This window comes from Nansenia antarctica, assembly GCF_963989245.1.
Source record: "Nansenia antarctica genome assembly, chromosome: 4".
Classification (NCBI taxonomy): domain Eukaryota; kingdom Metazoa; phylum Chordata; class Actinopteri; order Argentiniformes; family Microstomatidae; genus Nansenia; species Nansenia antarctica.
The window spans coordinates 25,641,462-25,658,474 of NC_137689.1; the positions used below are offsets into that span (position 1 = coordinate 25,641,462).

General features: G+C 43.4%; 1 protein-coding gene across 1 annotated transcript in view; it reads right to left on the reverse strand.

The window, feature by feature from the left end:
• Positions 1–17,013, reverse strand: part of trim37 (tripartite motif containing 37) — a 42,172-nt gene that overhangs the window by 20,396 nt on the left and 4,763 nt on the right. The window contains exons 7-10 of the mRNA XM_080529289.1: positions 16,515–16,638; positions 15,876–15,943; positions 899–1,023; positions 566–616 (exon numbers count right to left, since the gene is read on the reverse strand). Coding sequence (XP_080385415.1) covers positions 566–616; positions 899–1,023; positions 15,876–15,943; positions 16,515–16,638 — 368 coding nt within the window. The remainder of the gene's footprint in view (positions 1–565; positions 617–898; positions 1,024–15,875; positions 15,944–16,514; positions 16,639–17,013) is intronic.

Genomic DNA, 17,013 nt, shown 5'->3' on the forward strand with positions numbered 1-17,013 from the left:
TACATGATTAGTCACAGGCTAATTAGACACTTGAGCGAAAGCACTTAAATCAGGACCTGGCAAAGCAAGAATAAAGTGCTCTGAACCTAATTGTGTCCTTTGTATTCTTTTTTTGCTACAAAATTGCATCTTATTAACTAGAACATTGAACAGGTAAGTATGCACTAGTGTACTTTTTTTTGGGGGGGGGGACGTTTGGGTACAGGAGGGCCTCCCTTTGCTCTCAAAACAGCCTCAATTCTACGTGGCATGCACGCACGCGCGCACACACACACACACGCACAACCAAAAACATGTAAATAGTACATAAAGGGCCATTCTCTCCAGTGTCGGGTAGCAGCCCTCGACTAGCTTGTCTGAGGACCAGGGTGTCTGTCTCTATGTTGAGGTAGCCTGTCTGTCTGTCTCTATGTTGAGGTAGCCTTCGCTGGCCAGTAGGACCAGGCGGAAGAAGTGGTTGTTCCACCCACGCAGGCACACACACACACACACACACACACACACACACCAAAACTAGCATTTCCAAAAATGGATGCGTAAAATGCAGCGTCGAGGAATTCTTTACCTGAAGTTTGCTAGAACAAAGGTGCTTGAGTCATAGGCAGGAACCAGCTCACTGTAGACGGAGAGGGAGGGTTGTTGCCATAATTACACAGCTCAATGTCATAAAACAACCATTATAAAAGCCTAAAAATATCTCAGTGTGCATAATGAATCATCCATATTCTGAAATCTGAATATTTAACTCCTCTATATATTTAACATCCACGCGTATCTAAAAAGATGATGCGCAAGCATATCTGGGTCTGAAGAGAGAGCCTTGCTTCCCCCGGAGAAGTTTTGGATGACAGTATTTACGGAATGTTGTTGCCGTGGTTTCGGGACACTGGTGAGGTACCTGGTGAAGTCTGGGGGTACCGGCGTCGTGACAAACGACTGCATGGGCTTGCGGTGAACTTGCTGGAACATGAGGAGGATCTCGGGGCTCTTGGAGATCAGCTCGCTTTTGCTGCAGGAGCGTAACTGTCGGGGACGAAACACGCACGCACACACGCACAGACACACACAGACACACACAGACACACACAGACATACCTTGGCTCAGACACACCCTCTACTCTCATCAGTCACATAATTTGACTAGCCACAATACAATCCCCCAAACAGTTCCACTAGCCATGGAGAACCCAGAGTGGGTGGTGACGGATTCCATGTAGAAGAAAACAGAAAACAGGAGGGGGGGGGAGAGAGAGAGAGAGAGAGAGAGAGAGAGGGGGATTCAAGTGGATATGAATGAACCATTAAGAGGGCCAGGGGAAAAGGTCCTAGAAGATTGACATAGCTGCATGGTGACAGGACATTGACAGGAGACTGACAGCTGACTCCAGGACACCATCATTAGCCAGTCTCTGAGGAGGCCAGCCATGGTCACTAAACCTGTGACTCCACTCTTTCTTAAAAGTAGAACAGAGGAACTTCCGGTTGAGTGATGTAGAGGAAAGTCGCATTGTGCGTGCGGAAAAGTTTGACAGCAGAGCTTACCTCATCCCTGGAAGCTTCCCTGATGACATCTCTAGCTCCAATCAAAGCATCTTTGGATTCCATTCGCTCCACTGTGTCTACGCATAGCTCCACCATTAGCGACATGGAAACTGCCCTCACCGATCACAGTGACAGGATCACAGGGTTGGAGAACGATGTGTCCACTCTGCAGGCGAAGCTAACCTCCGCGACCGCGGAGAATGACTCGCTTCAAACTAAAGTGGAGGATCTGATATCCCGCTCCAAACGGCAGAACATCAGAGTGGTGGGTTTACCCGAGGACATAGAGGGTGAAAATGCTAGGCAGTTCATGTCAGCCCTGTTCCGCGAGGTGGTGGGTGCAGATTCGTTCCCTGAGCCCCCAGAGCTTGACCGCGCTCACCGGAGTCTGAGGTCCAGGCCTCGTCAGGGCGAGCGCCCGCGGCCCGTCATAGTGAGATTCCACCGCTACATGGAAAAGGAGCTGGTTTTTCAATGGGCCAGAGAACACCGCGATGTTTCCTACCAGGGACATTCCATCAAATTCTACGAGGATTTCAGCCCGGTCACTGCGAAGAAACAAGCCGCTTTCAATAACATCAAGTCCGCTCTCTACAAGAAAGGGATACGGTTTGGTCTCAAATACCCAGCTCGCCTGCGGGTCTCCTTCAATAGCACTACCCACTTTTTGGATTCACCAGCACAAGCCGTAGCATTTTATCAACAACATATTGATACATGAAGGGCTTGCTATATGTTCCTATTTTTGGAACTAAGATACCTCGCGTCATATGAACATTCTTGTTGACTAAGCAAGGCACACCCGAATCCGAACTTTTATTTTTATGTTCGTCCCTCTCTAGCTCTCCATTCTTTTTTTTTGATGGGACTATATTCTACAAAGTCTGCTGCACTTATTTGGACATATTGTACAGAGACTGCTACACCTCATTCTCTTTTGATTTGACATAGACATGTGTTTCAACGTGAGGACACCCTATTTTTCCTTTTTGAGGGACCAATAACTTATTTTTTGCCGTGCTGTCGTTGGATGTTTTTGGATGTGCTTGGAACTTAAAGGACACCGACGTGAGTTTACTGTCCTCTCTACTGTTTACTGTTATATTTTGGGGGGAAATCCCTATGTTTGCCTGGTTAGATGTTAGTCAAAATACCACCATTAAGTTGGCTCTCTGTTTATTGTTACTAATAATAATTAATACTGATGATATTTAGTAGTGATTGCTGTTCATGTGGTATGTATATATTAGGATGTATCACCAGTTTATTGTGGCGTATTGTTTAATCATATTTGGAACACGCTCCTCTGCAAACCAATCGGATGTTAAACGAAGTGTTCCCGCTACTCGTAACGGCGAGCTTAGGCCTACATTTTGTTTTGTTTTTAATATATTTATGTTGGTAACAAACATACAGTTATTATATTTTATATGTATTTTTATTTTCTTGTACTGTTTTTGTATTTTATTTTAAAAATGTGGCTCCAGTTTTGATCCCCTGTCAGGTCATCTTATTTCTAAAAGGGTTATTTTACAGTTCACTCAGTTGCTCTCCTGCTAGTATTTAATGGCTAACCCAACTGTAAACCCTGGTGCCGTGGGAGGGCAGCCGGTGAGATTTGTTAGTTGGAATGTGAGGGGGGTGAATGGTCCAATTAAGAGATCTAGAGTTCTCTCTCATCTCAAAACTTTACAAACGGACATTGCATTTCTCCAGGAAACCCATTTACGGGTAAATGATCACACTCGATTACGGAAGGCTTGGATTGGTCAAATCTTTCATTCCAGACTTCCGGTTGAACGATGTAGTGGATGGACGCATGGTGTTTGCCTCCCGCACATTTTCAAAATATTTTGTTTATTACGCCTATCCCCTAAGTCTATATTTAGTGTAAGCCTGTCTTAACTAAGTCAGCATTGAACCTGCAAAATTATTAAAAAGACCGTGCAGAAGACACTTTTCTCCGGCGAAGGCATAGCTAACGCTAACAATATGGCGTCCGAGCCCACGCCTCTTACGCTGGAGCTGCTGGTAATCGAACTGGAAAAATCCAGGAGAAGCATGACTGCTGAACTCACCGCCTCTTTGAACGCAGCCCTCGCCCCAATTCAGTCTTCCCTGGACTCCGTGGTCTCCACCGTGGCTATTCATAGCTTTCATGTGACGTCACAGCATAGTGGAAACGCCCACCTGACGGGCAAAAGGCACTTTTTGCGGGCAAAACCCACGGGCAAAACCCACTTTTTGCGGGTTAATAACTTTGATTTCCCGTGGGTTAGGAAAATAATTCCAACGTGTCCGGATAGAGTAGAAGACAGGGAATCCAACACTATTTGAATGGAGTCGATCCTCCACTCCTATCACCGTGGACACAGCAAGGAGCGAATTCCCGGATATAAATATTCCCTCACCTCGCTGACAGCGGGAGTTGGGAGTTTCGTCCAGCAGCCGGTGAACGCCCGGTTGATCGAGTTTCATATTAAAAGTATATCTTCTCGGGGTGTCAGCGCGGTGGTTAAGGGCTCAAAATGACCGTATACTGATGGTGAATTTAGCAATAATAGTCTTATGTTTGTACCACCTCCATAACCGGTGTTATTCACGGGAAAAGCCGGTCAAGGAGGCACCCTTTGCAGGTCAATAACTTTGATTCTCCGGGGGTTAGGAAAATAATTCCAACGTGTCCGGATAGAGTAGAAGACAGGGAATCAAACACTATTTGAATGGAGTCGATCCTCCACTCCTATCACCGTGGACACAGCAAGGAGCGAATTCCCGGATATAAATATTCCCTCGCCTCGCTGACAGCGGGAGTTGGGAGTTTCGTCCAGCAGCCGGTGAACGCCCGGTTGAACGAGTTTCATATTAAAAGTATATCTTCTCGGGGTGTCAGCGCGGTGGTTAAGGGCTCAAAATGACCGTATACTGATGGTGAATTTAGCAATAATAGTCTTATGTTTGTACCACCTCCATAACCGGTGTTATTCACGGGAAAAGCCGGTCAAGGAGGCACCCTTTGCAGGTCAATAACTTTGATTCTCCGGGGGTTAGGAAAATAATTCCAACGTGTCCGGATAGAGTAGAAGACAGGGAATCCAACACTATTTGAATGGTGTCAATCCTCCACTCCTATCACCGTCGTGTATCTTGATAGTTCTTCATGAGTGAGGTGGTCTAAATAGTAGGCAGCCATGTTGAGCGATGTTGCTATGATACTTTTTGCCCGTCAGGTTGGTGGTTGCTAGGGAAGAAACCATGTGACTGAAAGCTATGAATACACTCCTCCACAATAACGGAGATGGAAACGGCCCTATCTTCCCACTCGGACGCCATCACAGGCCTGGAACAAGAAGTGATGGAGCTGCGGTCCAAGATGGCATCGATGGCGGAGGAGCGCACTACACTCCGAGCTGCAGTGGAGGACCTGGTCTCTCGCTCAAAGTGCCAGAACCTGAGAATAGTTGGTCTCCCCAAGGGGCTTGAAGGCAAGGACCCGCGACTATTCATGTCGGGGTTATTCAGGGAGGTGGTCGGGGATACCCTACCGGAGGATGGCCCTGAACTCGACCGCGCTCATCGCAGCCTCGGACCCAAACCCCGACAGGGATCTCGTCCTGTTCATCGCTACATTGAGAAGGAGAGAGTGCTGCACTGGGCAAAAGAACACCGCTACATGGTCTACCAGGGTCATAGCATTTACGAGGACTTTAGCGCGTCTGTGGCCAAGAGGAGAGCCGCCTTCAACGCAGTGAAGTCCTCGCTCTACACAGCAAAGGCATACGGTTCGGCGTGATGTACCCTGCCCGGCTGCGCATCACCTTCAACGGCGTGGACCACTTTTTTGATTCTCCGGAGCAAGCAGAGCAGTTTTACCAAGAATGCATCCACAAGTCATGAACAACTAGAGACGGTATGTGTTACGGTGATCATTTGACATTGACCTACTCTTAGGAGTCTTTATTTTCTGTTTCACTGCTGGACTTGGCCACCGTTTCATTCATTTGACTTTATACTCTCTTAGGAGCATTTATTTTCTTTTTCTTTGCTGGTCTTAATTTACATTTTTAAGTTTAAGTTTAAACATTATGAGAGATCGCCTGCTCTAGCCTACTTTAACTCTGTCTGCTATTCTCGCAGGTTTTCTAGTTAACTGTTACTATTGTTCATTTGGCGTACACTCCACCAGGGGGCAATACCGACTACATGGTAAATCGGTTGTGTATAATCCAACCCTGCAACTCGTCCTGTTCGTGTATGACAAGTTTAGGGAACGTTTCTCTATTTGGTTTCAAGTTGTATCTTTGTCAAAATGTATGTTTGTGTTTTTTGGGGATTATGTTGATTATTCTCTGTTTTTGTTTCTGGGGGAATGTGTTGTTTATTGTTAAATACTGGGAGGTTTTTCATATGTTCTTAATATCTTTTAGATGTGTCTGGGTTGCTCACTTCTACTTTTTATGTTATTATTATTTATTTTGTTATTCTTGTCATCAATATTTTTTATACCTGATTAATGGCTAATCTAAGTATATCTCAGAGGGGAATAGATGGCTCTTCTATTAGAATGGTGAGTTGGAATGTCCGTGGGCTAGGGGGTCCAGTAAAGCGTTCCAGAGAGTTCACACCTTAAGGGTCTTAACACTGACATTGCTTTCCTTCAAGAGACCCATCTGTGTATGGGTGATCATAACAGAATGCGTAAACCATGGATTGGGCAAATATTTCATTCAGCTCTAAATAGCAAATCCAGGGGTGCTGCTATTTTGATAAACAAACGTATTCAATTCTCCCCTACACAAATTGTATCTGACCCTGGAGGGCGCTATGTTATAGTTAGTGGTATTTTGTATCAAACCTCAGTTGTATTGGTGAGTGTTTATGCCTCTAACTGGGACAACCCACATTTTATGACCTCCCTTTTTTCTAATATCCCGAACCTAGATACTCATCGTCTTATCTTAGGGGGGGACCTGAATTTAGTGATAGACCCCAAGCTTGACCGCTCACACCCAAAAACACTGACGCCCTCTGCCATGTCGAGGGCACTGTCTTCCATTACAAGTCAGTCAGGTCGCATAGATCCGTGGCGCTTCCTCCATCCGACCGCAAAATATTTCTCATTTTTTTCTAAGGTACATCAAGTTTACTCTCGCATTGATTATTTTTTTATAGACAAAGCTCTTCTACCTGCTGTGAAATCCACTGAATATTCCGCTATTGTAATTTCCGATCACGCCCCACATATTTTAGACTTAGTTCTCTCGCCTATTACTAATAGACAATGGAGGTTCAATACAGGGCTACTAGCTAATGAGGAGTTCTGTGACTTTATTTCAAAGAGATTTAGTGTCTTCCTTGAGATCAATAAAACAGAATCAACTTCTCCCTCTTTGTTATGGGAAACTTTAAAAGCTGTGATACGGGGAGAGATTATCTCATACAGCACACATTTGGCCAATAAAAATAAACAAAAACAGCAAGAGCTGATTGATTCAATTCTCAGCATAGATAGAGAATACTCCAACTCTCCCAGTCCAGACTTGTATGCCAAAAGGGCTCAATTACAATCTGAATTTGACTTGCTATCTACGGACAAAGCAGAACACCTTCTAAGAAGGACCAAAGGGTCATACTATGAATATGGTGATAAAGCCAGCCGCCTCTCCAACTCAAACGCCAATCAGCCTCTCGCATCATATCCCAAGTGTATGACTCTTCTCACTCTCTTACTACTGACCCAACTTAAATAAATTCAGTCTTCTCCTTCCTTCTACTCTAATCTCTATAAATCTGAACCCCCAGCAGAGCAAAATACTTTTGAATGAATACTTTTTTAGACAGCTTGGATATCCCTACCATAGATGCGAATAACAAGAATAATTTAGATAGTCCTTTGCAGTTAGAGGAGATAATCACTTGTCTTAATTCAATGCAGAATAACAAAGCGCCAGGCCCAAACGGATTCCCGATTGATTTTTATAAGAAATGTTCTCGCCCCTTTATTATTAAATATGTTTAATGACTCACTAGAACAAGGATTTCTCCCCCCAACCTTAAATCAAGCTTCAATTTAGCTTATACTCAAGAAAGGCAAAAACCCTGAAGAGTGCGGCAGCTGGAGAGTGGAGACCAATAAGTTTGCTTGATTCAGAAACTAAGCTACTAGCCAAGGTCTTGGCTTCCCGTCTAGATCCTTGCTTGCCAGACATAATTTCGGAAGATCAAACAGGGTTTGTCAGAGGACGATAATTGTCGTCTAACATTAGGAGACTTTTAAATATTGTGCTTTCTCCTGGCTCCTCTCAAGTTGCTGAAATGGTCATATCGCTAGACGCGGAGAAGGCCTTCGACCGGGTTGAGTGGGCATATTTGTTTTCTGCATTGGGGAAATTTGGTTTTGGGTCTAAATGTATTTCCTGGCTACAACTTTTATACTCTGCCCCTACTGCCTGTGTGACAACTAACTCTCAAAGGTCTGACTACTTCCACCTATCGAGAGGCACCCGTCAAGGTTGCCCAATCTCACCCCTGATTTTTGCCCTTGCGTTGGAACCGCTCTCCATTGCTCTCAAATCCTCCCCAGAGTCCCCACACTTCACTGGCATTTACAGAGCGGGTATAGAGCATCGCGTGTCTCTTTACGCCGATGACCTCTTGCTCTATATCACAAACCCGAGGAATTGTATTGACAACATTTTACAAATATTGACAACCTTTGGGTCATTTTCGGGCTACAAATTAAATATAAGCAAAAGTGAGTGTTTCCCCATTAACACTAGGGGCGCGCCGTTTTTTTACCTACTAAAGCGCGACGAGGTGTGGAATCACACGACCACTATTCACAATGGGGGAGGGTGTACTGACCCACAAAAATCGCTAGATGGCGATGTCACGCAAGAAGCGTGGACACGCAACAGAAACACACCGTCCCCCACTGCCCGCAGCGCAGAGCGGAGTGGAGAGGAGATTCATCTAGGAGATTGATCGAGACTGCAGGAGTTTTCATTACTAACGAATGAAAGTTGATTAGCATTATTAAAAAATAACTGTAATATATATTACAATGTTGTCCCTTTCACACATAGTTCCAAGTAATTTCCTTGGAATCCCAAGCTGTGTTGACCAGGTATCTGTAATGTTCACATTTATATATAACAGTAATACATATAGCAATAAAAGACAGCGCTGTAAATAGTGTTATTCTTGCACAATTGCACCCACAACGTGTTATTGCCGTCCGGAGTTGATCAGCTCCAGATTGAACCAAGGTTCTTCGCTACAGAAACATTTTCACACAATGACAAACATGTGATGCGTTTTATATTATATTCTTTGAACAACAGAACGGGACAGGCGCCAGAAACTGCCATAATATACCATACATATCTGCCATATATCGTACCTCCGTTTTATATTGAGAAATATGATGATAAATACATATAGGGCGGAGCTATGATATGTGGTGTGTGGCTAGATATTTTCATGTAGCACTGTGACTGTGCCTATCTGTGGATTATTATTTATAAATAGTGGTCTCCTAAGAGGAGCGAGTCTTGATTTGTTTTATGCAACAAGGAGGAGACAATGGTTACAGAAACACACCTTGGGACTTGGTGGAGCGGGGGAAACCCGATGTCTTTGTTCAATGATCGGAAACGATTGAGAGCCATCAACCCTCCCTGGGGGTTGATGGGAGCCATCAACCCTGGGGGTTGATTGAGAGCCATCAACCCTGTAACTTAGAAACGAGTCGTCCCATACAGTGATTTTGTTTGTGCCTACTTGTTAGAAACAGAGCCTAGTATGTTTATAACCAAGTGCTTTAGTTTCTCTGCAATTGGCTACTATGCTGCCAAAATCAACTATCCAAATATGAATCTGCGTATATCTATGTACAACCTTGTTGTAGCCTATTATTATCATGGTCGACATGAGAATTGTTGGCTACTTCATATCACAACTGAACATTCATATATAGCCTATTGCATTATTTGAAAATTGACAGCGCTGTACATAGTGTCATTCAATGCACAAGCACGTAATTTCAAACGATTTTGGTCGACAGCGAAATACATTATCAATATCTTATTATCAATTCAACCCACTCAGAAATATCTGTTCGTTATATCGTTGATGATTACAGGCATAATCATCGCCGACATCATTTTATTTGATGTACACATTTCACGGCAAGAGACAGTTTATTCTCCCAACAATTGTTTGTTCACTGCACAACATGAACACAGTGAGGATTCAAACAAACACAATAATGAATACACTCTGCAACGGGACAGGCGCGAGAAACTGCCGTGGTTGAAACTGCCGTGGTTGAGAGAGTTGAGTACAACTGAGTACAACCTTTCTGGTGGGGGATTGTTTGAAGGGCTTGTTGGAGGAATTGGCATCCTTTGTGTGGTCAAGTCAAAAGTCAAAAGTCACTTTATTGTCCCATCACTGGGAAATTTGTATTGGGCTTACACCCCACAGCAGCCAACAAAGAACAACAGACAATACAGAATGTTAACACACAAACAGAAGGCAGCCTTGATTAAAACAAGAGTGGAAATAAAACGATAAGCAAGATATGTTCAATATTCATCTGGTGCAGTTTAAAAGTTTAACAGAAACGGGAATAAAAGAATTTTTAAATCTATTTAGTCTAGCGCGGGGGACTCTGAACCTCCTCCCAGAGGGCAGCAGTTCATACTCTGCATGTAGGACATGGGAGGGATTCATGATAATTCTATTAGCCTGTCTGAGAGTAGCCTGTTCAAAAATAGACTGCAGGGATGAGTGGTCTTTCACCCCTATGATCTTCCATGCAGTCTGGTGATCGGAAACGATCAGAAAGAGATCCTTGAGAATAAGATGACCCTCCCCCATGCATCAACCATCAATTGTCAGGATTCATCTGTGATAAACAATTGCCTACTAATTACATTCCATTGAATATGTTTGCATATGAACACACTTATTCCTACATGATCAATATCTTATTATCAATTGGCAATACTCTCTCCCTTCTTCTCCTTACTTTCCTGTCTGTCTTCACTATATCTGGGACTGCCCCACTCAGAAATATCCGTTCGTTATATCGTTGATGATTACAGGCATAATCATCGCCGACATCATTTTATTTGATGTACACATTTCACGGCAAGAGACAGTTTATTCTCCCAACAATTGTTTGTTCACTGCACAACATGAACACAGTGAGGACAGCACACTTGTCTGTCTTCACTATATCACGCAAGAGAAACACACCGTGGGAGAAACCTGATCTTATTGTTCATTGATCGGAAACGATCGAGCCATTCAACCCTCCCCCATCAACATCAAGTGTATGTAACTCAGAACTTTGTAACCAGTCATGTGGACGATTTGTCTGTGGCACATGCACCAAGCCAGCAACGGTGTGCTGGGGATGCTGACTGTCCCATGGCCAGGCCTGATGCCTCTCCTGCCCTGTCTACCTGACAGCGCCCACGCTGAGCGCTCCGGCGACCTCCTATTCACTTTCTACTTTTTTTAAATATATATTGGTGTTCATATTAATTACCATACTTTTTACTTGGAAGAATTGACGTGAACATTGCAAGTAAATAAAAATGTTACTTGAATTATCTGTCTCTCTGTGTTCGTTTGTAGTAGAAATATCACATCTGATATATCTATGTAAATAGATTTCACTGCAACATGAACACACTATATTTTCACTTTTCACAACAGCTATTTTCATTTCATTTATAATGTGCAGTAAACAAACAAAATAATGTATACTCTCTGCAATTGGCTACTATACAATGGTGCCAAAATCAACTATCCAAATATGAATCTGCGTATATCTATGTACAACCCTGTTGTAGCCTATTATTATCATGGTCGACATGAGAATTGTTGGCTACTTCATATCACAACTGACTTTTAGACTTTTATTGCCATGACATGTAAACATGTTAGGAATTTGGTTTGGAACAATGGAGCACGGTTTACAGCAGGATAGGTGCAAGACAGGACAAGACAGTGCAAACCAACATCAAAGTGCAAGAGTCATAATTAATATAAATATAAAGTGCAGAGATCAAGTGTTCATATCCAGACAGTCCAAAGCTCTCTGGGTGGGGGTGGAGGGAGGGTAGATATATATATATATAGCCTATAGCATTATTTGAAAATTGACAGCGCTGTACAGGCATAATCATCAAAAAAGACATTATATACAATATTATAAATATCCGTTTGTTATATAATATTTGTTGATGAACTACTTTGCTGTGGTACCTATGTAATACCACACAGCTTGATAGGTACATACTGTGCAGTGTATCATTCATAACTGTACATAGGCTACACATATCATAATATCTTATCACTATTGCATGGAACTTGGGTGAAAAAAAAACCTCAGCTCCAACAAATCTGAAGGGATTGTAAAAGTCATACTGTACAGTTTATCATTTTCATAACTGTCTGTACATATACATATCTTATGTATCACTATTGCTATATATAGCCTATATATAAACACATTATGTTACAAATATCAGTCTTATCCACTGTATCTAATTCAGCACTGAAGCCTGAAGGTTGAGCACAGTGTGTGCCCCCTTGCTACCTCTGCTGATATAAAAGAGAATTGCAGCCTTGGAGAAAAAGATGGCAGCTGAATCCCAAGGCAAATACACAGACACACACAGAAATACTGCAAAATCGCTTTATACTAACTCGATTTTGAAAATGTAAAGATGCTGGGTGGTAGAACGCACATATCTAGGAAAAGTCATGAAAGGAGGGTCCTGAAATTTGATCGAGTGCAAAGGTAGATTTTTTTTTGTACTCACTGGTGCTGTTTAACACCTCACGGCTGATTAAGTGTTAACAAGGCAGCTAAGCTAATTCCAATAGGTACCTTCCCTTCCGACTGGCCCACACCAGTTTCCGCTACTTAGGCATCAACATTGCTCATTCCCTCGCCTCTCTCCATAAAAATAATCTCGCAAAGTTGGTTATGGAAATTAAATCTGATTTGGGGCGCTGGAACTCTTCCTCTTTCCCTGATGGGTAGAATCAATTCTATCAAAATGAACATTCTGCCCAGATTTTTGTTTCTTTTCCAGTGTCTTCCTGTATTCCTTCCAATTTTTTTTTTTAAAACTTGGACAGGATAATCTCTGAGTTTATTTGGGCTGGTAAGAACCCGAGAGCACGTAGAGAAATACTGCAGAAAAGTAAACGGGAAGGAGACCTTGCGTTGCCTAACCTTTTGTTATTATTGGGCGGCTAATCTTCAGAAAATTAATGCGTGGTGTAACTCGCCCAACCTTGATTGGTGCATAATGGAAGACAGTTCTTCCCGCCCATTCTCCCTGGCGGCGTTGGTTTGTGCCCCTCTGCGTTCCTGTTGTCCCAAATACATTAGTAACCCAATTCTACTCTCTTCCTTGAAAATTTGGAAACAATTCAGGCAACATTTCAAACTTTCTGCCCCGACCCCATGCAGCCCCATTAGTAATAACCACTTGTTTCTGCCCTCTAAGTTAGATACCGCTTTCAATTTGTGGAAGGACAGAGGCCTGGTTTGTTTCAATGATTTATATTTAGAGGGCTCATTTGCCACCTTTACTGATCTCCGTGTTAAATATAATTTGCCCCACTCTCATCTGTTCCGATATTTTCAGGCCCGTAATTATGCTCGCACCCATTTCACATCCTTCCCTCAACTTCCAGTGGCTCTCTTGTCTCTGAGGTGCTCTCTTCTCTCTCCCTGTGGCACGTGGTATGATCTCAGTTTTATATGACATTATATCATCGTCACGTGTGGCCTCTCTTGCAAGGGTTAGGGGTAAATGGGAAGAGGAACTTGGACTCGAGATAACGGACGATTGGTGGGAGGAGGCCCTAATCAGGGTCAACTCATCAACTTCATGTGCCCGTCTAAGCCTGATTCAATTTAAGGTCCTACATAGGATGCATTTTACAAAAGCCAGGCTCAGTAAGTTGTTTCCGGGTACAGGTGACACCTGTGATAGGTGTGGCTCGTCACCGGCCGATCACACTCAAATGTTTTTTTCTTGTCCAAAATTAGCAGATTTCTGGTCTGGTTTCTCTAAGACACTAAGCGATGCCCTCAAGGTTACAGTAGAACCCTGCCCTTTGATAGCCATCTTTGGAGTACCCCGTATACCAGCCAGTCTCATCCAAAAAAATCTGATGTTGTTGCCTTTTCCTCACTCATAGCCCGTAGACGTATTCTGTTGCAGTGGAAAAGCCCAAATCCACCTTCTGCTACGACCTGGCTAAACGACTTGATCTCCTTTTTGTCACTAGAAAAGGTGAAATATTCATTAAGAGGCTCGATAGCGAATTTCTATAAAAGATGGCAACCTATAATTTCTTATGTAAATACTCTTTCCTCTCTGGATCCTAATTGATTAATTTGTTTATTGTTTGAGGTGAGCACCCAGTGTATCTGTTCTTTTGTACTTTTCTCCCTGTTTAATTTACTATGTGTTTTTCAATTTATTATTATTATCAGACTTCCCCTCTGACAAAAACCAAAAACAAATGGGAAGAGGAACTGGGGCTGATGTTGACTGAGGAATTATGGGAAAAGGCACTTATTATGGTGAACTCTACATCTTCATGTGCTCGCTTATCTCAGATTCAGTTCAAAGTTTTGCATAGGAGTCATTTTACTAAAGCAAAGCTCAGTAAGCCGTTCCCAGGCACGGTCGACACTTGTGACAGGTGTTCTTCTTCCTCTGCTGATCATACACATATGTTTTATTCCTGCCCATTATTAAAATAATACTGGTCTTCCTTTTTTGACACTATGTCCAGATCTCTCAATATTGATTTACAACCATGCCCTTTGATAGCAATTTTTGGGATGCCAGCTTTAGTGAACAGTCTTAACAAAAAGTGTGCTAGTGTGGTTGCTTTTGCCTCCCTTATTGCACGCAGACGCATATTATTACACTGGAAGAGTTCTAGTCCTCCAAGCTCATTCTCCTGGTTGAAGGACTTGCTATCTTTCCTCCACTTAGAAAAAAATAATAATTCTATAAGAGGTTCAATTGATACATTTCACCTCATATGGGACCCTATCCTATCCTACACTGAGACCTTGACCTTTCCCGACTCTGTAGAAACTGGAAGCCCTTAACTTGTATTATTTTTATTTATTTTTTGTCGGTATGTTATTTTCTCTTTTTTGTTGTCATGTTTTGTTTTTATGTTTTTTATTTTGTTTGTATGTCCTTACATTTTGTAAGTATTTTCTGTAGTGTAAACTGTATGTACCTTTTTACTTTTTATAAATGCTGTATTCATAATTGATGCTCTCCAAAAAAAACAATAAACGAAGTAAAAACAAACAAACAAGTAGAACAGAAACCCACGATGTTCACTAAACCTCTGTCTCTGCTGGGGCTTCAAGTATAGAAACCCATGATGCGTGAAATGGGAAGGATTTTCAAGCTTCGGCCAACCAATGACTCCTTTCACCCCATAAGACCTCTTTGCTTTTCACAGCAAAGCTTCTGGAGGGTTCCATAGAGAAGCCACTCGGCCAATGTGCATCCCAACGTTCTAAGCCGGCTCCCTCGCCTTACCTCCCATCCTCCCGCTGTTCAAGTGTCAGGAGCTGAGAGCACCTTGTCCTCCTCCGCCCTGCTGCTCTGACCCTGTCTGACCAGTGCAGATGAAGATGAGAAAAGGAATGTGTCTTTATAGTGGACCATTGTGATGCACCCATAGAGGTGGTGGTGGTGGAGGGGTGGGGGGGGCTGAGCCTAAAGGGACCGTTCCTGACCAGCATCCGACGAGGTTAAAACATGAAACTGTCCCTAACCATAACCATAACCAAACCCCTAACCCTAAAAAACAAACCCCTAACCTCAACCAAACCCGTAACCAAAATGTGAATCAATTTGGAAAAATTACACAGGGTTTGCTGGTCAAGCAAAGGTGAGTCAGTCCCACCCACAGAAGCCTCGGTGTGCCCCAGATTTCATTCGCTACCCAGAGTGCAGTGCGGTGCGGTTGCGGCAGAGAAACCCACCGCTGAAAAAACACTCACTTGACACTCTCCGCTTATACACCTGCCTCGGCAAAGCAACGGACAACGCAGTATGTCCTGCAAGAAACACACCCTCTAAAGGCAGGTCCGTAGACGGGAAAACATCCACCATTGTGTTTGTGTTTATATCCTAAAACCATTTCTGAAGTGTGCCCCCCCCCCCCCCCCCCTATTCCTTCTGTCACAGTCTCTTTTTAGACGGTTATTCTAAACAGGCAGCATGGCTGCATGGTGCTGCTCTGTGGCCACACACCTGATGTTCCACCTCCTGGAGGAGAGACTCCAGCAGCTCAGTCTCTTGAGTCAGGGAGGTCTTCTGGCCTGTGGTTGAAAACATAAAAAAAGAGCATTTCAACGACACGAGTCCACGCTGGAAACGGTTAGAGAGAAAACGTAATTCTTCATTCTTCCTAGAGGTTTCTTCCTCTAGCGTTTTTTTTACTGCCAATGGCCTCAGGCCCGGAGCATAGATGACTTTTGTTTAAGTAATAATAATAATAATAATAATAATACATTTGACTTATATAGCGCTTTTCTAGACACTCAAAGACGCTTTACAAACTGAAAAGTAATAATAAAATGAAACCAAAAATAAGTAAAAGAAAGTATAGGGGCCTAATTAAGGTAGTGCTGGGGACACATGGGAAGGGGAGAGGGAGAGGGTTAACTGGTGAAGGCGAGCTTGAAGAGGTGGGTTTTAAGGGCCTGTTTAAATGTTGGGAGGGTGTTGGCCTGTCTGATGTGGTTGGGGAGGGCGTTCCAGAGGGACGGGGCTGCGGCTGAAAAGGCCCCATCACCCCATCACCCCAGGTGGTCTTAAGGGTAAGTAAGTCGCTTTCTGCTAAATGCCCAAAATGTGTAATGTAATGCTTCTGCTGTGTGAGGAGCGTACCCATGAGGGTGATGAGTTTGTTCTTGAGCTGGTTATCCAGGCGGGCGATCATCATCTCCACCGCGTTGCGGATCTCACGCACCCGCTCGTCCTTCGCCCCTCGCACCGCCTCCACGTTCCTCTCCTGAAGAATGGACGACACAACGTACGTCATAAGGCTTTCAAAGACAACGTACGTCATAAGGCTTTCACAGAAAACATACGTCATAAGGCTTTCACAGACAATGGACGTCACAAGGCTTGAACGCCTTATGACGTGAAAGCCTGAAACATTGTCTGTGAAAGCCTCACAGACAACGTACGTCATATGGCTTTCACAGACAACATACGTCATAAGGCTTTCACAGACAACATATGTCATAAGGCTTTCACAGACATCGTACGTCATAAGGCTTTCACAGACAACGTACGTCATAAGGCTTTCACAGACAACGTACGTCATATGGCTTTCACAGACAACATACGTCATAAGGCTTTCACAGACAACGTACGACATAAG